General features: G+C 46.1%; 1 protein-coding gene across 3 annotated transcripts in view; it reads right to left on the bottom strand.

Moving 5' to 3' along the window:
- The window catches only part of nlk2 (nemo-like kinase, type 2), a 58116-nt gene extending 35448 nt beyond the window's left edge, over positions 1-22668 (bottom strand). Inside the window, exons 1-7 of one of the 3 annotated variants that reach the window (XR_007482730.2) lie at positions 21026-22667; positions 18724-18853; positions 16323-16378; positions 8687-8793; positions 8450-8535; positions 7696-7905; positions 3939-4040 (exon numbers count right to left, since the gene is read on the bottom strand). Coding sequence is in view for 2 of the 3 variants with exons in the window: in XM_049725832.2 (XP_049581789.1) it covers positions 3939-4040; positions 7696-7905; positions 8450-8535; positions 8687-8793; positions 16323-16378; positions 18724-18853; positions 21026-21480 (1146 nt within the window). In the remaining variant the exon portion in view is untranslated. Of the gene's footprint in view, positions 1-3938; positions 4041-7695; positions 7906-8449; positions 8536-8686; positions 8794-16322; positions 16379-18723; positions 18854-21025 lie in introns of all 3 variants that reach the window. The other 2 variants (XM_049725832.2, XM_049725831.2) reach the window with 2 other exon arrangements.
- Positions 22669-24330: the final 1662 nt, after the last annotated feature.

The following is a 24330-nucleotide window of genomic DNA, read 5'->3' as shown; positions in this document are numbered from 1 at the left end:
CCACAACACTTTATAAGTCACCATGGCCTCCACCACTAAAAGGGACAGGTCGCAAAGCCTGAGCAGCGGGAAGTCATCGTCATGGTAGTTCTCCAACTATCTTAGAAAGGTCTGAGTCGACTCCTCCGCATCATCCTCCACACTGGAAGGCTTTCCATATGCCTCAGAGCTGATTGAACAGTGGCAGGAAACCCATTTCCGCATCCTCCACCCAAGAAGCCTGTTATATGCAGCCAGCGCTCCTAAATCCTCCTCTGCATAGTGCTTATTACACACAACTAATCCTTAATTCGAAAAAATAAATTCTAGTCGCAAGCCCAACTTTACGATATAGACAAGTGAGAGTAGAAGCCAACCCACATTGTTTTAAAAGAAACCCCACGAGTGAAATTTATTGGTCTGACACATGACAAACGTTATTGGTCACGCCCAATGGCAGTTCCCATGAAATACTGAATGACAAGACAACTAATATTTTGTTTAATTCAATCGCATCACTTAGTTTGTTGATTTAAGTTCAAATCTGTACATATGTATTATTGGCCATAAGACACCAAGAGGCAGATTAACACATATATGAATCAATACTCCATCCATCCATCCATCTTATTCCGCTTATCCGGGGTCGGGTCGCGGGGGCAGCAGCTTTAGGAGGGACTCCCGGACTTCCCTCTCCCCAGCCACTTCATCCAGCTCATCCCCGGGTATCCCAAGGCGTTCCCAGGCCAGCTGAGAGACATAGTCTCTCCAGCGCGTCCTGGGTCGTCCCCGGGGTCTCCTACCGGTGGGACATGCCCGGAACACCTCCGGAGGGAGGCGTCCAGGAGGCATCCTGATAAGATGCTCGAGCCACCTCATCTGGCTCCTCTCAACGTGGAGGAGTAGCGACTCTACTCCAACTCTCTCCCGGATGACCGAGCTTCTCACCCTATCTCTAAGGGAGAGCCCGGACATCCTGCGGAGAAAACTCATTTCGGCCGCTTGTATCCGGGATCTCGTTCTTTCGGTCACGACCCATAGCTCGTGACTCGGATTTGGAGGTGCTGACCCTCATCCCGACTGCTTCACACTCGGCTGCGACCCGTTCCAGCGAGAGCTGGAGATCACGGCCTGAAGAAGCCAACAGCACCACGTCATCTGCAAAAAGCAGAGACGCGATGCTGAGGTCCCCAAACCGGACCACCTCAACGCCTCGGCTGCGCCTAGAAATTCTGTCCATAAAAATTATGAACAGAATCAGTGACAAAGGACAGCCTTGGCGGAGTCCAACCCTCACTGGGAACGAATCCGACTTACTGCCGGAAATGTGGACCAGACTCTGGCATCGGTGATACAGGGATTGAACCGCCCTTATCAGTTGGCTCGGCACCCCGTACTCCCGAAGCACCCTCCACAGAACCTACCAAGGGACACGGTCGAACGCCTTCTCCAAGTCCACAAAACACATGTGGACTGGTTGGGCGAACTCCCATGCACCCTCGAGGATCCTGCCGAGGGTGTAGAGCTGGGCCACTGTTCCACGGCCAGGACGAAAGTCACACTGCTCCTCCTGAATCCGAGGTTTGACCTCCCGACGGACCCTCCTCTCCAGCACCCCTGAATAGACCTTACCAGGGAGGCTGAGGAGTGTGATTCCCCTGTAATTGGAACACACCCTCCGGTCCCCATTCTTAAAGAGGGGAACCACCACCCCAGTCTGCCAATCCAGAGGCATTGTCCCCGATGTCCACGCAACGTTGTAGAGGCGTGTCAGCCATGACAGCCCCACAACATCCAGAGCCTTTAAGAACTCCGGGCGGATCTCATCCACCACCGGGGCCTTGCCACCGAGGAGTTTTTTTAACTACCTCAGTGACTTCGACCCCAGAGATTGGGGAATCCGCCTCAGAGTCTCCAGGCCCTGCTTCCTCAATGGAAGGCGTGTAGGTGGAATTGAGAAGGTCTTCGAAGTATTCTCCCCACCGACTCACGACGTCCCGAGTCGAGGTCAGCAGCACGCCATCCCCACTGTAAACAGTGTTGACGTTGCACTGCTTCCCCCTCCTGAGACGCCGGATGTTGGACCAGAATTTCCTCGAAGCCGTCCGGAAGTCATTCTCCATGGCCTCACCAAACTCCTCCCACGCCCGGGTTTTTGCCTTAGCAACCGCCGAAGCCGCGTTCCGCTTGGCCATCCGGTACCCGTCAGCTGCCTCTGGAGTCCCGCAGGCCAAAACGGCCCGATAGGACTCCTTCTTCAGCTTGACGGCATCCCTTACCACTGGTGTCCACCGGTGGGTTCGGGGATTACCGCCACGACAGGCACCACAGCTCCTGTCGGCCGCCTCAACAATGGAGGCGCGGAACATGGTCCACTCAGACTCAATGTCCCCCGCCTCCCCCGGGACGTGGGAAAAGCTCTGCCGGAGGTGGGAGTTTAAGCTCTTCCTGACAGGAGATTCTGCCAGACGTTCCCAGCAGACCCTCACAGAGCGTTTGGGTCTGCCAGGTCGGACCGGCATCTTCCCCCACCATCGGAGCCAACCCACCACCAGGTGGTGATCAGTTGACAGCTACGCCCCTCTCTTCACCCGAGTGTCCAAAACATGCGGCCGCAAATCCGATGACACGACTACAAAGTCGATCATCGAACTGCGGCCTAGGGTGTCCTGGTCCCAAGCGCACACATGGACACCCTTATGCTTGAACATGGTGTTCATTATTGAAAATCCGTGTCGAGCACAGAAGTCCAATAATAGAACACCGCTCGGGTTCAGATAGGGGGGGGCCGTTCCTCCCAATCACGCCCTTCCAGGTCTCACTGTCATTGCCCACGTGAGCATTGAAGTCACCCAGTAGAACGATGGAGTCCCCGGAAGGAGCGCTCTCCAGCACTTCCTCCAGGGACCCCAAGAAGGGTGGGTACTCTGAGTTGGCGTTTGGTGCATAGACACAAACAACAGTCAGGACCCGTCCCCCCACGCGAAGGCGGAGGGAGGCTACCCTCTCGTTCACCGGGGTGAACCCCAATGTGCAGGTGCCCAGCCGGGGGGCAATAAGTATACACACACCTGCTCGACGCCTCTCACCGTGGGCAACTCCAGAGTGGAAGAGAGTCCAGCCCCTCTCGAGAGGGCTTGTACCGGAACCCAAACTGTGCGTAGAGGCTAGTCCGACTATATCTAGTCGGAATTATTCTGCCTCGCACACCAGCTCGGGCCCCTTTCCAGCCAGAGAGGTGACATTCCATGTCCCAAGAGCCAGCTTCTGCAGCCGGGGATCAGACCGCCAAGGTCCCTGCCTTCGGCTGCTGCCCAGCTCACATTGCACCCGACCCCTTCGGCCCCTCCCACAGGTGGTGAGCCCATGGGAATGGGGACCCACGTTTCCTTTTAGGGCTATGCCCGGCCGGGCCCCATGGGCGAAGGCCCGGCCACCAGACGCTCGCCTTCGAGCCCCGCCTCCAGGTGACCCGCGTCCGGGCGAGGGAAAACGAAGTCCATTTATTTCAATCATCATAAGGGGCTTCTGTGAGCCGTGCTTTGTCTGGCCCCTCACCTAGGACCTGTTTGCCATGGGTGACCCTACCAGGGGCATGAAGCCCCCAACAACATGGCTCCTAGCATCATAGGGGCACGCAAACCCCTCCACCACGATAAGGTGACGACTCACGCAGGCGCCCAGCCGGGGGGCAATAAGTATACCCACACCTGCTCGACGCCTCTCACCGTGGGCAACTCTATACATTTAAATATTTATCAAATAACAGCGCTGGCAAAATGAAAAAAAGCAAAGAAATGTATTCTGCAATAGTGAACCACCGGTGTTATACTTGCCCTTTAGGTGTACTGACATTCATTGTTCAAGTGTCCAAAGGTTCTTAGCAACACAAAGACATCATGTGACAACACAGCATGTCAGACAGAAAAACTAATTCCTTACAAGAGCCTCCTGATTACCTGTTTGTTCGGTCCTCTGAGAATATGCGCACGAGCTCCTTCACACGCCGTCCTCATCGCCTCCATAGAAGGAGTCCCCAACAAGTCAGTGATCAAGTCCAGCTATTGAGAGACAGAATTAAGTTTTCATTTCATTTCAGTGACAATATTTAGGCACATATTAAAAATACATATGAACAAATGCAGATATAGCACATTAGAAAAGAGTCATGCCAGGGAAACCAATCTAAAAAAAAAAAAAAAAGTAAAGGGACTTGACTATTAGCGCTCCCTTAAGTCAGCCTTTATGTTAAAACAAGGACCAAATCTAAATATTACAGTATTTTCACGTTCAAAAGGCGAACCGTAATAAAAGACACAGTCTCAGCTGTGTGCCATGACTGTGTTTAACACACACATAGGGCGCAACGGATCATAGGGCACGGGTTTTATATACAGGACTGTCTCCGAAAATTTGAATATTGTGATAAAGTTCTTTATTTTCTGTAACGCAATTAAAAAAACAAAAATGTCATACATTCTGGATTCATTACAAATCAACCAAAATACTGCAAGCCTTTTATTATTTTAATATTGCTGATTATGGCATACAGCTTAAGAAAATTCAAATATCCTATCTCAAAAAATTAGAATATCATAAATAAGTATACTAGTGAGGTATTCAACTAATCACTAGTAATCACTTGTGTATTAAGTCTAATTAACTTGAAACACCTGCAAGGGCTTTCTGAGCCTTGAAAAACACAGCTTGTTCAGTAAACTAAATCACAAGTATGGGGAAGACTGCTGATCTGACTGCTGTCCAGAGGACCATCGTTGACACCCTCCATCAGGAGGGTAAGACACAAAAACAAATTTCTCAAAGAGCAAGCTGTTTCAAAGTTTCAAAGCACATCCACAAAAAGTCTGTTGGAAGGGAGCAATGTGGCAGGTAACGCTGCACAACCAAGAGAGATGACCGCAGCCTTAACCGCATTGTGAAGAAGAGTCGCTTCCAAAATTTGAGGGAGCTTCAAAGTCTGACTTGGGCGATAGAAAAGCACTGGACAGTTGCAGAGTGGTCCAAAGTGCTCTTTTCAGACAAAAGCAAGTTTTGTATTTCATTTGGAAGTCAAGGCGCCAGAGTCTGAAGAAAAGGCTGGAGAGGAGCAAAATCCAAGTTGCTTGAAATCTAGTGTGAAGTTCCCACAGTCAGCGATGGTTTGGGGAGCCATGTCAGCTGCTGGTGTTGGTCCACTCTGTTTCAAGTCCAGAGTAAATGCAGATTTTAGAGCACTACATGCTTCCGTCTGCTGAAAAGCTCTATGGAGATGATTTCATTTTCCAGCATGATCTGGCACCTGCCCTCAGTGCCAAAACCACCAGTAAATGGTGTACTGACCATGGCATTACTGTCCTCGATTGGCCTGCCAATTTCCCTGAAATACACCAGCTGAAATACACCAGACCCAACAATGCAAATGAGCTAAAGGCCGCTATTGAAGCATCCTGGGCATCCATAACACCTCAGCAATGCCACAGGCTGATTGCCTCCATGCCACGCCGCACTGATGCAGTAATCCGTGCAAAAGGATTCCCAACCAAGTACTGAGTGCATCAATGGACATTTTCAAATGTTTGATTTTGTTTTGCTGTTATAATTTTTTTTTTTTTTACTTGGTCTGAGGAAATATTGGAATATTTTGAGATAGGATATTTGAGTTTTCTTAAGCTGTAAGCCATAATCAGCAATTTTAAAATAATAAAAGGCTTGCAATATTTCAGTTGATTTGTAATGAATCCAGAATGTATGACATTTTTGTTTTTTTAATTGCATTACAAAAAATAAAGAACTTTATCACAATATTCTAATTTTCTGAGACAGTCCTGTATACAATCCACGCCCACACTTCCCCCTTTAACATTCTCATGGCAACAACGACAACACACACAAGCATACAAGTGTGCGTATTTAAAAATGAAGCAGGAGCAAAACTGAGTTTGGTATTCACATTTTTATTACCGGTAATGGTCATCAATTAAACCCATCGAAGTCCTCGTCCTCTGTTTCCGAATTGAACAGCAGCGCTAAATCGCCAACAGACGTACCAGGTTCACTTTCTTCACTGTCAGAGTCACTTTCCGTGCCGTGTGGCTCCTTGGATATGATGCCGGCTTTTACGAAAGCTCGAACAACAGTGCCAGCAGACATGTTAGCCCAATTATCTCGCCCGGCGCTGCCTTCCACTCTTCTAACTATCCTCTCCATCGGTCATCCATCGCTCCCACGCCGCTCGCAGCTTTACTTTGAATGGCCGGTTCAGACCGATGTCCAGTCGTTGGAGTTCCTTTGTCGTGCCTCCCGGAATGACAGCAAGCTCGGCGTTCATTTGCTTCACTTGTTTTTTTTTCACATCAGCTGTGAGATGGGTACGCATAGAGTCACAGATCAACAGCGATGGTGATGCGTGGGAAAAAAAACACCTGGTCTCCTTAAATACACCTCCCTCAGCCACTCAGTCATCATTTCCTCATCCATCCAGCCCTTTTCATTCGCCTTAATGATGACTTCTGTTTAGGCAAAGTCTTTCTCTTACAAATCACCATAGGCGTCAGTTTCTGTCCATTAGCATGGCAGCCAAGCACAACAGTAAAAGAAGACTTTTTGTATCCCATTGTGCGTATCGCTATCGTCTTGGTCTTTCTTCTCCACAGTGTGATTCACCGGGATGTCGAAAGTGAGCGGCACCTCGTCCATGTTGGTGATGTGGCTGGGCTGGATGTGTTTGTCGGCGATGCGTTTGCTGCAGTAGGAGCGGAAGATTGCCAGCTATTCATTATAATCCGCTGGAAGTTGCTGCGCCAACGTAGTCCTGGTCCGGATGGAAAAATGGCACCGTTTCATGAAACGAAAGCACCAGACCTCCTTGAAAATGTTCAATTTTCATTTCTTCTGCTAGTGTTGTAGCCTTTATTGTGTGTACTATATAGAAGATGTTGACAGTCATAATAGCCCTCCGAGGGAAACTATGACTAGAATGCGGCCCACGACAAAAGAGTTTGACAACCCTGGGTTAGACTGTCAAGTACTAAAAATGTTTTTAGAAAAGCTAGAAAAGTTGATTCTTTACTTAAGACATAAAACAAAAGTGTGTCCAATTATTGATCACTCATCTTTCAATGACTGGTTAAGGCAATTGTGAATATCGCTTTATCAACTCCCATTCATTGAGATTCTAAGTCCGTGCAGAGTTGATTCATGTACCTCATTGGAGGATGCAAGAGTTACTGTGTGAAGAACGAATAAACAGTTCTGCTGTGCACCCCTATCGAGCTTCCTTTCAATTGGGTTGAGGTCAGGAGATGGGGGCAACACCACGAGATTGTCTGCTTATACCCACAGCTTTCCTTAAATTTTCATCAGAATGAAGCCATTTTCGCTGAGTTTCACGCTCATATTTAACTGTACAAGGACCTAGTTTTCTCAAAATGTCTGGTGTTTTCATTCTTTCACAAGGCACTGGACTATTTTGTGCTTTTTATCAACCGAAAGATCTTCCTCCCTCTTCGATTAGATTAGATAGAACATAAAGACAGGCTTGCTTAAATTGCTTAGGCAAGAACAACCTCATTAGTAATTCTCCTTTCAATAGGCTCACCAGGGAAACTATCAAACTTGTCTGACATTGATCAAATGAAAGAATCCAATGCAGTTGTTTAGGTTACATTTTATATGCATATAGTGAACACAATGTGTATATTAAGTTCCATTGTTTACCTGCTGGATGGGACTCTGGGCTTGAAAGAGGATTCTTCGCCCCAACAGCTCAGCAAAGATACAACCCACAGACCAGATATCGATGGAGTTGGAATAGTGACGGCTTCCCATCAGGATCTCTGGAGCCCGGTAGTATTGTGTCACCACTTCCTGAGTCATGTGCCGCGAATCATCAGTCTCTTCCACTCGTGCCAGGCCAAAATCACAGATCTGAAGCAGAATAATAAAGCAAATATTACAATTTCAATTCCATATTTTTTGCTGTTAAGTGAAGACATTTACGGTAGATTTTAAACAACAAAATATGAGAACAATACTGCAATTTTTACTTCCAGGCTTACACAACTGTTTTGTCGGAGGATGAGGCTCTCCGGGTCAGTTCAGTTATACCTTCCTTAAACTACAAAACAAATAGTGAGTGAAGAAACTTACTGTCGTCCGAGTTCACTGCTGCTACAGCCATCATGTGCAAAAGCCAGGGAGATTATTGAGACAGTCCCACAAGAACAGACTGTCTCAAGAACAAAGATCAGTTTGTAAGATCAAAAGATCATGAGCAGATGCTCTCTTTCCATTTTGTTCTTTCCATCATTTTGGAAGAGGTTCATCTCCGTCTCATAGGTCCACATAATGTCCGCAAAAATCTCTCAAGATTTATCATATTAATCTTTAGTATCAAACCCAAGTGGTTTCGGTATACAGCAAAATTTACGGAATCTGCCTTACTGTTCCATTGTGTCCCATGCCCACTAACCTTCAATACACAGTTGCTGTTGACCAAAAGATTGCCAGGTTTGATGTCTCGGTGAAGAATGCCAGCAGAATGAAGGTACTTCAGTCCTAGTGATAGTTGACCACAAAAATGAAATGTCAAAACACATTCACAGTGCAGTATTTTGAAGCACCGATACAACACATGTGTGGAAACGTTTTTTCTAAATGTTAAATCAGTGGAGTCATTCGCACCAATCATAATTAAAAAAAATCTTACCTCGTAGAATCTGATAGAGAAAAACTTTAGCATGGTCTGAGCTAAGGGGCTGTGGTGAAACAATGATCTTATGGAGGTCACTTTGCATCAGTTCAGTCACCACATATCTGGGCAATTGGAAGTTAAGGCAAATTAGAAAACATAATCAAGAGCATACGAGCAGGCATACGAGCAGAAGAAAGTGTCCAGCGTCCACCTTTTCCCCTAGTCGACCCTAGTGAGGATAAGAAATAGAAAATGGATGAATGGATGAATACATATACACACATACACACACAGCTAAATTGTCACGTGTGGAGCTGGATATGGACCCAGAAGCAGACATGACACGAAAGTTAAAAAGTAAAAGTATTTCCAGTAATCCCTCGTTTATCGCGGATAATTGGTTCCAAAAACCACTCGATAAGTGAAATCCGCGAAGTACGGTCTCCAACAAGAAGTACAGGGCAGGGTAACGAGTTAGCAGAAAGATGCTAATTCGCGATTGTGCTAACACGTGAAAACGGACTTCTAAAGGAATGTAAACGAACATTTGGAGCAATACTACATTGTCCTAAAGGTTAGACAGGTTTCCTCAATTTAGCAGTTTTATTTTGACTTTTAAATGTTTTTTAATTTGGAAAAAAAATCTGCGATGTAAAGCCGCGATAAACGAAACGCGACGTAGCGAGGGATCACTGTATAAAGTATCAAGAGAAAGCAGGGATGGGCACTCAAAAAAACCAGGCTTTCTTCACACGTGTGAAGCTGGATACGGACCCAGAAGCAGACATGACACGAAAGTTGAAAAGTAAGCCTTTATCAAGTATCAACAGAAAGCAGGGCTGGGCACTCAAGAAAACTAGACTTTCTACCTGGAAGAAAGCTTGACGCGCATGCACCCTAAAATGCGGTATGCCCTATGTGTGGATTAGGTTCTTTTCGAGTCTGCACCTTTCAACCCGACGCGCCTTATAGTGCAGAAAATACGGTAATCAATAATATACCACAAATGTTCAATAGCCCTGCATTACACATCTCTTCTTGTTCTTTGAGGTAAACTGATGGTATACAGTAGAAAATATTGATCAATTCACGGAGTCTAGGAAAAAAGTCATAGTTGGTTCTACTGAACATGACGAATAAAGGGAAAACATTTTTGCACTGCATTGATTGACTAATTTACGATTGAGAATGCTTCCCGTTGACTCCAAACTGCAGTGTAATGTGGCACATTAGGTTTTCACAACACTGCTTGCCAGACTGAACCAGAGCGCGAGTTTAAGAGAGAAAAAGAGAGCAAAAGCAAGAGAGATAAAGACAGAGAGGGCGGGAGGGGACGGAGGTTGGTGAGAGAGACATTCTGTGGTATCAGCATGCGATATCAAACAACAGGAAGCTGGGTCTATTTATTCTGGAACTTACTACTCAATGAATATCTGCTTTTCTTCAATTGGGGAACTAGAAAGGGGACTAGAGGGTGTTCCACTAGAGATGACATCTTACTATCAAATATGTGAAGGCCAAAATTACTCGTTAAATGAGTGTCAGCTGTGCCAAGTCCACAATCCCAAAATAACAAATGGAGAGACCTTGAGAACTCTGCACATTGTGTTATATATTTTTCCAAAGGTTAGACAGGGATGCACGTGATTAAAAAGTTAATGAGAGATGACATTCATAACAACTTTGACATGAAAGGTATATTTTGGATAACAGCTTTGGAGTAATGAATACTGAATATCACTTTAAATTGTGTGAGCTTTATATAGTCCTTAATGGTCCCTAAGCATCGCTTCAAGGGTATATTTTCATTGATAACCATCTACCGTAAATTTCGGACTATTAGCCGCTTAAGTTATGAACACTGCGGCTTGTAGTCCGGTGCGGCTTATCTATGAATTTTTTTCGTGATTTTTGTGATGACTTGATCACTTTTATACACTTGTAAAAAGGCTGTGGACCGCTGTTGTGCAGCAACCGCTTTGCTAGGCGGAGGGATACATGTGTGAACCGGTCACTGAGGAGAAGAGTCAAAGTCAAAGTCAAAGTCAGCTTTATTGTCAATTTCTCCACATGCCAAAAACACACAAAGAAACCGAAATTTCGTTCCCCCCTATCCCACGGTGACAAGACATGGCTCACAACAGACAAACAAGTAAACAAGTATAACAAAAACGTGCTGAATAAATAATGAATAAATAACACAACAATAAATAAGAGGAGCAGAAAAAAAAAAAAAAAAAGGAGCAAGTGCGCGTACAGCAGACATTCCTGAAAATAGCGCAACAGTGCCGCACGCTACGCAGAAGGGGGTAGCGAGTTCAGGGCCCTAACAGCCTGGAGAAAGAAGCTGTTGGCGAGTCTGGTGGTGCGGGAGCGCAGGCTCCTGTACCTCTTCCCAGAGGGCAGAAGGTCAAACAAAGAGTGAGCCGGGTGACTCACATCTCTGGCAATCGAGGTTGCCTTGCGGGCGAGATGGGAGGTGTAAATGTCCTTCAGGGAGGGGAGCGAAGCACCAATAATCTTACCAGCCGTATTCACTATGCGCTGCAGGGCCTTCAAGTTCTATTCAGTGCAGTTACCACCCCAGACAGCGATGCAACTGGTGAGGACGCTCTCAATGGTGCCATGGTAGAATGTAGACAGGACTGCCTGAGGAGCACATGCACGCCTGAGCTTCCGCAGGAAGTACAGGCGGCGCTGAGCTTTCTTTGCCAGTGACGAGGTGTTTGCGGACCAGGAGAGGTCCTCACTGATGTGCACCCCCAGGAACTTGGTGCAGCTCACCCTCTCCACCACAGCACCGTCGATGATCAGCGGCAGGTGTGTTGTGTGACCCTTCCGGAAGTCAACAATGATTTCCTTGGTCTTATTGACGTTCAGCAGGAGGTTGTTGTCCCTGCACCACGTGGTCAGAAGGTCAACTTCCGACCTGTACCGAGTCTCGTCGCCTTTCGTGATGAGACCCACCAGAGACGTGTCGTCAGCAAACTTCACTATGTGGTTGTCGCTGTAGGTCGCAGTGCAGTCATGCGTCAGCAGGGTGAAGAGCAATGGACTGAGCACGCAGCCCTGGGGGGCCCCCGTGCTCAGCGTGATGCTGGCGGAGATTTTGTCGCCAACACGCACCACCTGAAGCCTCTGACAGAGGAAGTCCAGTATCCAGTTGCAGAGGGAGGTACTGAGGCCCAGCTCGTCGAGTTTGCGGATGAGTCGCTGCGGCACAATGGTGTTGAAGGCAGAGCTGAAGTCCACAAACAGCAACCTCACATATGAGTCCTTTCTCTCCAGGTGGGTGAGGGCCGAGTGGAGGGCAGAGCAGATGGCATCCTCAGAGGACCGCTTGGCACGGTACGCAAACTGGAAAGGGTCAATGGTGGGGGGGGAGAACGGACTTGATGTGCTCCATGACCAGCCGCTCAAAGCACTTCATGATGATGGGCGTCAGTGCCACAGGGCGGTAGTCATTGAAGCGGGACGGTGCAGGTTTCTTCGGCACAGGAACGATGGTGGCAGCCTTGAAACACGAGGGGACGATGGCCTGCTGCAGGGAAACGTTAAAGATGTCCGTGAAGACACCCGACAGCTCCCCAGCGCAGTCCTTCAGCGCTCGACCCGGGATGTTGTCAGGGCCCGCCGCCTTACGGGTTTCAATAGCGGCAAGCGCCCTCCTCACACCGTCGGCAGAGAGGCGCAGGGGCTGCTCGTGTGGGGGGGGGAGTGGTCTTCAGCGGGCAAGTGCTGTTCTGGGCGTCGAAGCGAGCAAAGAAGCGGTTCAGATCGTTCAGCAGACGGACGTCGCCCTCACAGCTCCTCGGCGCGGGCTTGTAGTCCGTGATGGTCTGAATGCCCCACCAAAGGCTACGTGCGTCCTTGCTGTCCTTGAAGTGGGTGGAGACCTTGCACGAGAACGCCTTCTTCACTTCTTTGATGCCTCGGGACAGGTCGGCCCTCGCTGTCCTCAAGCCAGCCTCATCCCCCGCTCTGAAAGCCTTGTCCCTGGCCCTCAACAATCTGAGGACAGCCCCCGTCAGCCACGGCTTCCAGTTCGCGCGAGTGACTACGGATTTCGAGCAAGTCACATCATCGATGCAGTTCGTGATGTAAGAGGTAACAGAGTCAGTATACTCCTCTATGTCCGTCCAATCGTTGTAGGTGGCTGCCTGCTTAAACAAGTCCCAGTCAGTGGTGTCGAAGCAGTCACGAAGTGCATCGGAGGCACCCTCAGGCCACACTTGAACCTGCCTCCGAACCGGCATGGATGCCTTTACCAATTGTCTGTATGCGGGCAAAAGCAAAACGGTGAGATGGTCAGAAAGCCCCAGATGGGGGAGGGGGGTGGCTTTGAAAGCTCCCTTTTGCGCCGAGTAGACTAGGTCCAGGAAGCTATCTCCACGTGTCGGAAAAGGAACATGCTGGTGAAGCCTCGGGAAAACAGACTTCAGGTTGGCATGATTGAAGTCTCCAGCGAAGATGGTGAAACCGTCAGGGTGCGCTGTTTGCTGTTCACTGACAGCCTGGTACAGTTCACCAAGCGCCGCAATCCTGTCTCCTTCGCGGTAAATTCCCTCGGCAGATAAAAAGGACGGCACTTAATGATCACAAAAGTGCTTACATACCACCACAGAGTCCCGGCACCATTCTTCTCGGATGTAGACGCATATTCTTTCCCCCTCGTACAATGGCACGGTCCGCCCGATAGCACGTGCCGTATAATAATTCACACAAAGAATAGACAGAACGAGATCAAGACAGACATTACTGAAGAAAGGAAGCTTTTAGACACAAACCGTCATTATGGGGGACAAAGAAATGCATATGATGCCGCTTTTAAATTAAATGCAGTCGATGTTGATGACATTGTGTTGCGTCACCCTTTATTTCCCAGTCACGTCTACTCTGCAGCTAATGTAACTTAATGTAACTTAGCGCTTCGTGCATGAATAAAATTAGCATGAACAGACCCTCATCATGGAAAATGCTAGAAGAAATGGATAAAAGCGACGACGAAAGAGAGACTGAGAAAGTGTGTGGCGAAGGATATCTAACGCTATTCCAATCGGACACTGAGGAGGAAGACTTCGATGGTTTCAGTGCACAGGAGGAAGATGAAGACGGCTCTTTTTTTACTTTTACTGGTATGTTTTTTTTAACTAGCCCTATTAGTGCTGTGTTACTTCCGTATTGCTGCTGTGTTACTGCCGCGTCACAGGCAGTGTTTGGAAAGAAATGTTAAGGTTTCTGTGTACCGTCTTTCTTTGTAAATAACTTGCGTGCACACTGCGTGTTGCTGCAGTACTGCTGCTGCGTCACAGGCAGCGTTTAGAAAAACATGTTAACCCGGATCTGCCCAAATTTTTGTTTCTAAAAAGGCGCATATTTTCTGGGTCCTTAGGTGTCCCTAAGTACGAATATGCCGCGCTTTTTTGGTTATGACGTTATATGCGGCATCTATATATAGACTATGGGCTGATACATGCACAAAAATCTGAGCATTCTGACGATTTACAAGTGTAACGTTTTGTAATTTATTTGAATGTTCAGAGTTAGTTGTGTTTTACATGTAACAGCTGTCTGCAACATGAAAGGGACCATTTCCGCAATTTTCAATGGGCATGCATGTGCCAACGCCTCCAGTCAACGTCGGCCGTCATCCCCAGGGTATGGGGACCAGTCGTAAGAAAATGCCAAAGTTTCTATGAACACAAGTTGCCTTTCATAGCCGTATGTATTTGCAACAAACTTTCAGAGAAAACGGTACAAAACCACGGTACAATAAGCGCAGTGGACTGAAGATTGCGGTACCGTAAACGCAGTGGACGGCCGTGATTTATAACTCAGCATGTTCAGCCTTGCGCCGCCACTTCCGGTCAGAAAACGGATCACGCGACCGCTTCTCACACATTCTGTTCCGGCTGGTGGTAACCACGGAAACACTTCATGCACAGTGCCACGCGGCACTTGGAGCACGCACTGGATGGACGCGACTTACAAGTCGGCAGTGCGCACTTTCGGCCTTGCTCCGCCACTTCCGGCCAGTGCTCCATGCCGTCGAAGCGGGAGTCATCGGCAACTGCGCACAGGCACGGTCTGCCCACTCTCCGAGCTCGAGTGATGCCTGGTGCTGCAAGCAAAGTTCGGGCCACCTCGCGTCGGAAGTCCAGCAGAGACATCCCGCCGTGCTCATCCAGCCGGTGCAGCACCCATGCATTGAAGACGGCCGCATCCAGCATTCAGGTGAATATCGGCCACCACCCCTTCTTCCGGCGCATGTTGATGGGGTAGAGTCCGATGCTCTGGTCGGCGCGGTCCGTGCCGCCCTTGCTGCGGTTGTACAGCTGGACAACAAATGGCTGGTCCACTTGCCACCTTCTTCTTCTCCTTCGCTGACCAGCGTGACGCCTTCTGCAAAGGATGCTCAGCGCCGAGGGTGGAGGCGATGGTGACCATGGCGTTATCCTTCCACCGAGTGAGCGCAATCTTGTTTGCCGTGTCGTACACGACAGACACGGCACCACGCGGCTTGCTCTTCATAGCCTTCTGATCTGTGATTGGGCAGGAGCGCGGGATGCGGTTTTCTCGGATCGTCTTCGTGCAAGCGTAGACCCGCCTGCGCAGCTCTGCAACTAGCGGGAGGCCGGTGAAGTAGTTGTCGATGCAGACACGTAGCGGAGGTGCACGCACAGCATCGGGGAGGTCGTCCAGAAGTCGAAGGAGCGTGCCGCCGCCCTTGCCAAACTTGCGTTCCACTTCAGAGGCATCTCCACTCGCCCCCTGGTAGATGTCGAAGCGGAGCAGGAAGCCGTTGGTCCCACTGTTCAGGCACCAGGCCTGGAAATAGCTCGTGCGCACGTGCAGTTTATAGTCCGGTGCAGCTTATATAAGAAAAAAACTAAAATATCCCCGAATTTTAGCTGGTGTGGTTTATAGTCCGGTGCGGTTTATAATCCGAAAATTACGGTAAATAACATCCATCCATCCATCCATTTTCTGATCGATCGATCTACCAGATAGATAGATAGATAGATAGATAGATAGATAGATAGATAGATAGATAGATAGATAGATAGATAGATAGATAGATAGATAGATAGATAGATAGATAGATAGATAGATAGATAGATAGATAGACTGTACTTGTAAAAACACTGGCTCTGATTGGCTACCATAACACTGCCTGAGTGGCTACCATAACACTGCCTGAGCCAATCGTGCATTGACCTGTTTCGTTAACCCAGAAGCTCCTCACAAGCGTCAGGCAAGTCTGCCTGGCCTGCAGCTGAAGGGGGCGCTAAATTGCCAATTACCCATACAGTGATATGGCAAACCAGAAAACCGCTTTGCGGCACAAAATATTATAATTTTGGGGGTGGGGGGTGCCACCCGTATCGCCCGTGCCTAAAACCGCTACTGTGCGTGACAGATGCTGGAAGTAATGCTAAAGGTTAAACCCCAGGAGGATCACATCAGTTAAGTAGGACGTTACACTGTTCACTTTCAGCAAGCACATCATGAAAGTCTTTACTATGAGACATCCAAGTAGGAGACTGAAAACAAGGCTGTTGTGATTAACAAAATCCTCTGTAAAACAGATCCTTAAAGTTTCAGTTCTGCTAACAGAAGATGTCAAAGCAATTGTAATTATGAAGGATACATTTCTTCAAAGTAGTCAATGTGTGGAGGTTGCAGAATGTCAAGAGCAGAGAGCACCTGAGGAGAGAGCATGAACACACAGTTGAGACCACATTTGCCACAGGTTTTTACTCTTTGTGCGGTGTGATTGGATCAAAACCAAGCTCATCCCTCCTAAAAATGATACCCTGATTCTGATATTCACCCTGATTCTGATATACACTTTTTTATTTTTTTTAGTCAGCAATACTTACCATTTTTGCATTGACACTGACATGTAATTCTTTTCAAGACATTGTTCAAGTAGACTTTGTACATTTATTATGAATATTCTTTAGACTTATTCAAATATCATTTAGTATGCTGTGCACTAAATCAGTTAAAATAGACTTGACGTATATACACAGCTCAAAAAAAAGTTTTTTATCAGGGTATGGCATGAATTCAATTAGACTTTTCTGATAAGGTTTTGGTCAGGTACGCGCCAGAGGGGGTTGTTAATCAGTTTCAGCTGCATTGGTGTTGATGGAATTAACAACAGGTGCACTAGAGGGGCAACAACGAGATGGTCCCCAAAACAGGACTGCTTTTGCAGGTGGAGGCCATTTCAAGTTCCTCCTCTTGATCTTTTTTAACAGTTTTTCCACAAGTGTTGGCTTTAGCTAGAGTCATTATCACGACTGGGAGCATGAGGCGATTTCTTAACCCTCCTGAAGTTGCGCAGATTGTTCAACTCCTCCAGGATGGCACATCCATGCGTGCTGTTGCAAGAAGATTTGATGTGTCTCCAGAGCATGGAGGAGATTCCAGGAGACAGGCAGTTCCTCTAGGAGAGCTGGACAGACCTGTAGACGGTGCTCATTCCATCAGCAGGACCGATATCTGCTGCTTTGTGCAAGGAGGAACACGTTGAGCACTGCCCGAGCCCTACAGAATAGCCTCCGCCAGGCTACTGGTGTGAATGTCTCTGCCCAAACAGTCAGAAACAGACTTCACGAGGGTGGCCTCAGGGCACGACGTCCTGTAGTGTGCCCTGTGCTCATTGCTCAGCACCGTGGAGCTCGATTGGCATTTGCCATAGAACACCAGAATTGGCAAGTCCGCCACTGGCGCCCTGTGCTTTTCACAGATGAGAGCAGGTTTACCCTGAGCACCTGTGATAGACGTGAAAGGATCTGGAGAAGCCAAGGAGAGCGCTATGCTTGCTGCCTGCAACATCATTCAGCATGACCGGTTCAGTGGTGGGTCAGTGATAGTCTAGGGAGGCATTTCCATGGAGGGACGAACAGACGTCTACAGGCTAGAGAACGGCAGTCTGACTGCCATTAGGTATCGGGATGAAATCCTTGCACCCATGGTCAGACTCTACGCTGGTGCAGTAGGTCCTGGGTTCCTCCTGATCCACAACAATGTCCGGCCTCATGTGGCAAGAGCATGCAGACAGTATCTGGAGCATGAAGGAATTGACACAATTGAATGGCCCTCACGATCACCTGATCTAAACCCGATAGAACACCTTTGGGACATAATGTTTCGGTCCATCAGATGCCGCCAGGTTGCTTCTCAGACTTTACAGGAGCTCACTGATGTCCTTAGACAGATCTCACAAGACACCATTCGTCGTCTCATTAGGAGCATGCCGCGACGTCAAGCATGTATAAAAGCTCGGGGGGGCCACACAAGATATTGAAAAGAATTTTGAGTTGCAGAAATTGAATTTAGGCAAAATGGACGAGCCTGCCATATCATTTTTTCACTTAGATTTTTGGGGTGTCTATATATTGAGCCCTCTGTAGGCTGAAAACTTTCATTTTGTTCCTGAGACATTAAACTGTCCATATCAGTATAGATATCCAACTTTTTTTTTTCACCATTGAAATCTGATGTGTTTTCAAAGTGTTCCCTTAATTCTTTGGAGCAGTGTGCATACGGATGCATCAATGGCAGCAAATGAGTTAAAGAGGGTACTGCTCTTCAACTTTATCATCAACTTTATCATTTTCTTAGCCTTTTAATTTGAGTGCTCCATTACTTTTTCTGTAATGCCAAGTCTACACAAAGATATGCGGGCCACTTCTGAGCCAGATTCCCCTTTCCAAGTATATGCATTGGTCATTTTACTCACACAACACACTACAGGAGCACTGTGATTTTTCTTGTACTAAAATCTGTGGGTTCTCTAGTGGTTAATTATGCGTCAACCATGCTTTAGATGACAAGAAATTGTGGTAGCTCAGTTCAACCTTTTAATTATATACAGTAGCCTACGTAACTTTGCAATTGGTTCATTCTGAAAGAGCAATATCCACAAATACAGAAGGCGTGCACAACTGCAAATCTTATAAAGGATTTAGGTGTACTATTCATGTATTTATTCTGTTTATATTTAAAATTTGATGGGATTTAAATACGGCAGTACTCACATTTTCATGTTTAAAAAAACATAGCATCTTCAGTTCTCGAAATACCCTCTTGCAAGAAACAAGGTTTTGGAAGACATTGGGCATCTTTTTGAGGGCAACTCGCTTTCCATCTCTAGGATCTGTGACTGACCTGAGCGAAGAAACAAAGTTATCAGTCAGAATAAATCATTTTTGTGAAAAGCCAGGATTTACATTTCATATATTTCTAAACACCTCTAGTAATTCTGATGACACCAGAGAGCAAGGCAACAAACCTCATCACATCTAAAACAAGAAAAGTTACAACATGGGCTGAATCAATTTCATGATAAAATGAGTTGAGGCTTTTTTTATACTTCATGTGGGTGGAAGAGGAGTCATACATCCCAGGTATAAAATATGATCTTGTTTCAACACGTTTCCACTGATGAGTCAGACAACATTTAAATGTGGTAATATTGAGATCTCGTGAGGAGCACATTGGGTCTAAGTTACATTGGAAACCTTTCCAAAGCACGTTTCAGTAAACCTTAAACAGGATCAGTCACGAAAAACAGATGGTGAAGAAAAGAAAATCCCTGACTGCACCAACACTGGCACTCAAACAACTCTCATAATGTGCCTGTTGACGGAAGTGTACAAACTAATCATGAAGTCAAACTAGCATGTTACGTTAGGTTACTATGAAATGCACTTTATCAAAAAATTAATTTTCATTACAATAAGCTTGGAGCCAGAAATGTAGATTAAAAGAAAAGATAGTACAAAAAATATTTTTTTAATCACACAAACGAATAAAATACTGATTTTGCTAAGCCTGATGTGTGTGCAAGGTTTCATGCATTTTCGTATATGTTTAGACCCTCTGTGTTGCCACTGCAACAATGTTTCGCAAAAACCCATGAAAACTCTTAAAACATTTTACACAAATCAAGGCCTGCAAAAAAAAAAAATCACTATTTTAATTGTTTATCATGCGATATTTGAAGGATGGTTCAGTGTCACCTACTACAAGATTTTAAAAAAGCAGCCCCTGTTGTACGTTTCACCGAGCTCGATGAAAATTTGACGGTATGTGTAACAGCCCAAAACCTACAAAAATCTACGAAATGTTCGACGCATATGTAACAGGCCAAGACTTACAATGATGTCTCTTGGAGCCATATGGCAAACTATTCAAATGTCTTCCCATTTCTGGCTTTTCATAGAGGTCCCATTGTTTTTAAAACATGCAGACTTTTGACTAACAACTACTCTTAACTTACTTTTTCCACACAAGTAATCAGAGCCTGGCTGTGATCAGCAGCAGAGCACACACTACAAGCACACCCACTCTCAGAGTAGAGCACGAGACACAAGGTGTCTTGATAGTTACTTGTTTGTATCTTTTTAAATTGTGACATCAATGATTGAAAATTTATTACATGGATTAATTTCTTGCCCTTTTCTCAACAGCGTTACTTTGTGGATTTATTACACAAACCCCCCAACACTTCCTGCTTTACATTGTTTGCGGCAAAATAAAAGCATGGATAACAAAATAAGTGTCAAAAACAAATAAATGGACAAAACCCACTTGAAAGGCAGAAAGCCTGATTAAAGGAGTAAATGTTATAACAGTATGTATGTATACAACAAAGGCAGGTTTAGTTTTAGTTTCCAATCCTTGTTTTAATTTATATTATTTATTTCAAGGTGACTTATTAATCATTATGTTTAATTTGAGCTAAAAAAAATAACAATAATTAAAAAAAATGCCAATACCTAAGAATTAAATGTTCAAATCACGCTTATGATGTAAAGTGATTTTCATTTAATAATCAGTTGTGTTACTTCCTATTTTTGGAGAACCATCAAAAACAGAGTGAGGGGGTACTCGTTGTATGACAAAAATCTTTGGGCACGTACGTGAGCCAAAAAAGGTTGGGAGTCACTGCCTTCTATCTGTAAATTAATGATGAGAGCAGCTGCTTGCTGGTGTGATATGCCGTGATTTGTATGTGATTAGTTGACCAATAGTGACTATTGTTGGTGAAAAATTGACTAGCATAATAATTGTGTTAAAGCTGAGAGAATTCGACAAGCATAATAATTGTGTGTAGCAGCCAAGAGACAGCAGCAGAGACACGTGATAGAGAGACGAGAGAGAGAAATATATTCTGAAGTAAACTGTAATACTCTGTAAACTGTTAGAAACATTTCTAGGTGTACAAATTTGTGTAATTTTTTTATATATATTTTTTTGAATAGTTGTGTGTGGTATGTTCTGAATGAAGCTCTCTTTAACATCAAAGTGTAATTATTAACATCAAAGTGTACTCACCAGACAACCCCAAACGCACCATAGCCAATAGGCCTGTCAGGCTCTATATCAAGCTGCTGCTGCAGGTGGTGTGTGTGCTGCTGATGATGGTGGTGATGATGGTGAGCTTTGACAGCGGCGGCTTGAACTTGGGCCGGAGCCACTGCCGCCGCGGGCCCGGGTGCCTGTCCGGGGGCTGGAGAGGGGAAGTACGGTTGCTGCTGACCGGGGTTGTTAAGCATCACAGCAGCAGCAGCCGTGGAGGTGTGCTGTTGGATAGTGTGAACGGCAGCAGCAGAGCCCGGGTGCTGCAAGTGATGCTGGCCCACGTGGTGGTGGTGATGCATGTGTGGAGGCGGGAGATGCTGCAGCTGGTGGTGGTGATGAGGAACATGGGCAGCCACGGCCGAAGAGCCACCATTGTATGCAGCCATCATTTTTGTAACATTTGGAACTGTTGTGCCACAAAGAGTCATTCACTAATCCAGAGTCGAAGTGACGATAGTGGCTACCAGGCTCCTATAGTACAATCAATGAAACTCAAGGGGAACAGATTCTTCAACTGTCCTTTCATCTACTGGGAGTCCGACCATTCTGGTACAAGGATCTTGGAGAATAACAGGCATGTAAAAATACGACTACATAAGTGTCTTGCTTCTCCAGTACCACTAGTGGAAGGACAAAAAAAATAAAACTGAAAACAACCCGCCCACCCCTCAATAAATAAAACAAAGGCCCTAAATGTCCCTCATGATGGTGTTGGCACCACCCTCCCTGCTGACTTAAAGTCTGCTTCCTTACAGTGTAGTCTGACGCTTGTCACATGAGAAAACGAGCTCTCATCTTTTTGAAGTGTCCAAGTTTGCCAGACGCTCTGGTCCAGGACTGTTGCCGTTGCTGCCAGCTGGGCTCCAGGCTGCCTGAAAATAGCATCAATTTTTTTTTCCAAACGATAGTCTACCTCTTTTCGGAAGTGTGTGCAGGCCAAACAGCTACTCCGTAAACAGTGGTAATCTCCAAGCCCTAATTATCGCTGCTGATCCGGTACAGAGGAGGTGTATCTTCACCCAGGCCCCACTACAGCAGGCAGGCCCAGGCCTCGGTGACCCACCTCACTCACATATTACACAGAACTGAAGCGCAAGGCTTCTTCTCAGAAATCCTCCACATTTTGACAGCGAACAAGGATCGAGCATGCATCAAAATAGCAGAAGAGAAATCCTCGCAGACGGGCTGAGTGGCAATTTACTTCCCCCATCGACAGTCTTTGGCTCTTGTAACACACACGCCGCTGTCCTCTTGGACTCGACAAAGTACACCCAGAGCCACCGGATAGTGTTAAGGAAAAGTTAAATCCTTTAAACCGTTTGCCTGGAGACTCTTGTGACTGAAAAGGACCGCTGTATTGAACCTGACAGCTCAGTGTTAGCTACTGGGTGTCTCCAAATCAAAACAGTAATCCCTCCTTTCTTTCGAGAGCGTGTCGCGGAGTCCTGCTGTCATCGATGGAACGGGAAGGCACGGTGACAGATCTACACTGTTAACCCACGACGAGCACTTGTCACCGGCATGATAGACTGTTGTACTCCGAGCGATATAATGATGAACATTTGATCCAACATGGTGAACCAAACCTCTGTAACTGGACAGTAAGATTATAGTGGGCGGTCAACCAATAGGCGACGGCAGCGTCATGATGTTGCTGTAATCTCCTTGATTGACATTTAAGGTGGCCAATGGTTTACGCGGGCTGACTGAGTGTTGTTACTGCGTTCTAATGTCCCTTTGAAGCATAAAGAGAGCCACTTTGTTGGACAGTGAGTAACATAAAATACGTATTAGTGACTAAAATCGAGTCACGGTTTTTATACGTCAGTACAATCTGCTTGATACTACGTTGACATACATCGATTCTTCCATTACCGTGAATATCAAATCCAATCTTTCTTCAGGAAAGCCACTTTTAATAGATATGGAAACTGTTTTCATACATTTTAGGGCTGAACGATTTAGAATTTTTTTTTAATGACTACTCGACCCCCCCATATTCAAACTGCGATTTTGTAGATGATCGTTTTTTTTTTTAAAGATCCCCTTCTCGTGTATTTTTAAACAAACAAAAGAAATAGATTAATCAGTATTACATTGAAGAATATCAGATTTATTATACCAACAAGTATAGGTTAGGTTTACGCTAAAATAAAGGCAAATGGCCGATTAATGAATATCTAAGGCGGTTTATCAGCAGTATCTCACAAAAGTGAGTACACCCCTCTCATTTCTGCAATGTTTTAATTATATCTTGTCATGGGACAACACTGAAGAAATGACACTTTGAGACAATGTTAAGTAGTCACTGCAGCGCTTGGATAGCTAAGTAAATGTATTGTTACTTCAAAGTAACTCAAAATACAACAATGAATGTGTAAAATGCTGGCAACAAAAGTGAATACACCCCAACTGAAAATGTCAAAATTGGACCCAAATGTCAATATTTTGTGTGGCGGCCATTATTTTCCAGCACTGCCGTAACCCTTTTAGGCATGGAGTTCACCAGAGCTTCACAGGTCGCCGCTGGAATCCTCTTCCATGATGACATCGCGGCACTGGTGGATGTTGGAGACCTTGCGCTCCTCCACCTTCAGTTTGAGGATGCCCCACAGATGTTCAATAGGGTTTAGGTCTGGGGACATGCTTGGCCAGTCCATCACCTTCACCCTCAGCTTCTTTAGGAAGGCAGTGGTCGTCTTGGAGTTGTGTTTGGGGTCGTTATCGTCTTGGAATACTGCTCAGCGGCCCAGTTTACAGAGGGAGGGGATCATGCACTGCTTCAGTATTCCACAGTACATGTTGGCATTCATTGTTCCCTCGATGAACTGTAGCTCCCCAGTGCCAGCAGCACTCATACAGCCCCAGACCATGACGCTCCCACCACATGCTTGACTGTAGGCAAGACACACTTGTCTTTGTACTCTTCACCTGGTTGCCGCCACACACGCTGGACACCGTCTGCATGGCTGTCGTGCCAGGAAAAAGCCTCTTCTAAAAAAGATGCATGTCCTGTGGTCTGATGAGACCAAGAAAAACATATTTGGTTTGGATTTTGCCAGTATTTTACACATTCATTGTTGTATTTTGAGTTACTTTGAAGTAACAATACATTTACTTAGCTATCCAAGCTCTACAGTGACTACTTAACATTGTCTCAATGTGTCATTTCTTCAGTGTTGTCCCATGATAATATATGATTAAAACATTGCAGAAATGAGAGGGGTGTTGTTGGGTTGACAACATTTATCTGAAATCAATCTCGGAGACGGTAGGTC

This window comes from Syngnathus scovelli, chromosome 7, assembly GCF_024217435.2.
Source record: "Syngnathus scovelli strain Florida chromosome 7, RoL_Ssco_1.2, whole genome shotgun sequence".
NCBI lineage: Eukaryota > Metazoa > Chordata > Actinopteri > Syngnathiformes > Syngnathidae > Syngnathus > Syngnathus scovelli.
This window is presented reverse-complemented; position numbering and strand designations above follow the sequence as displayed.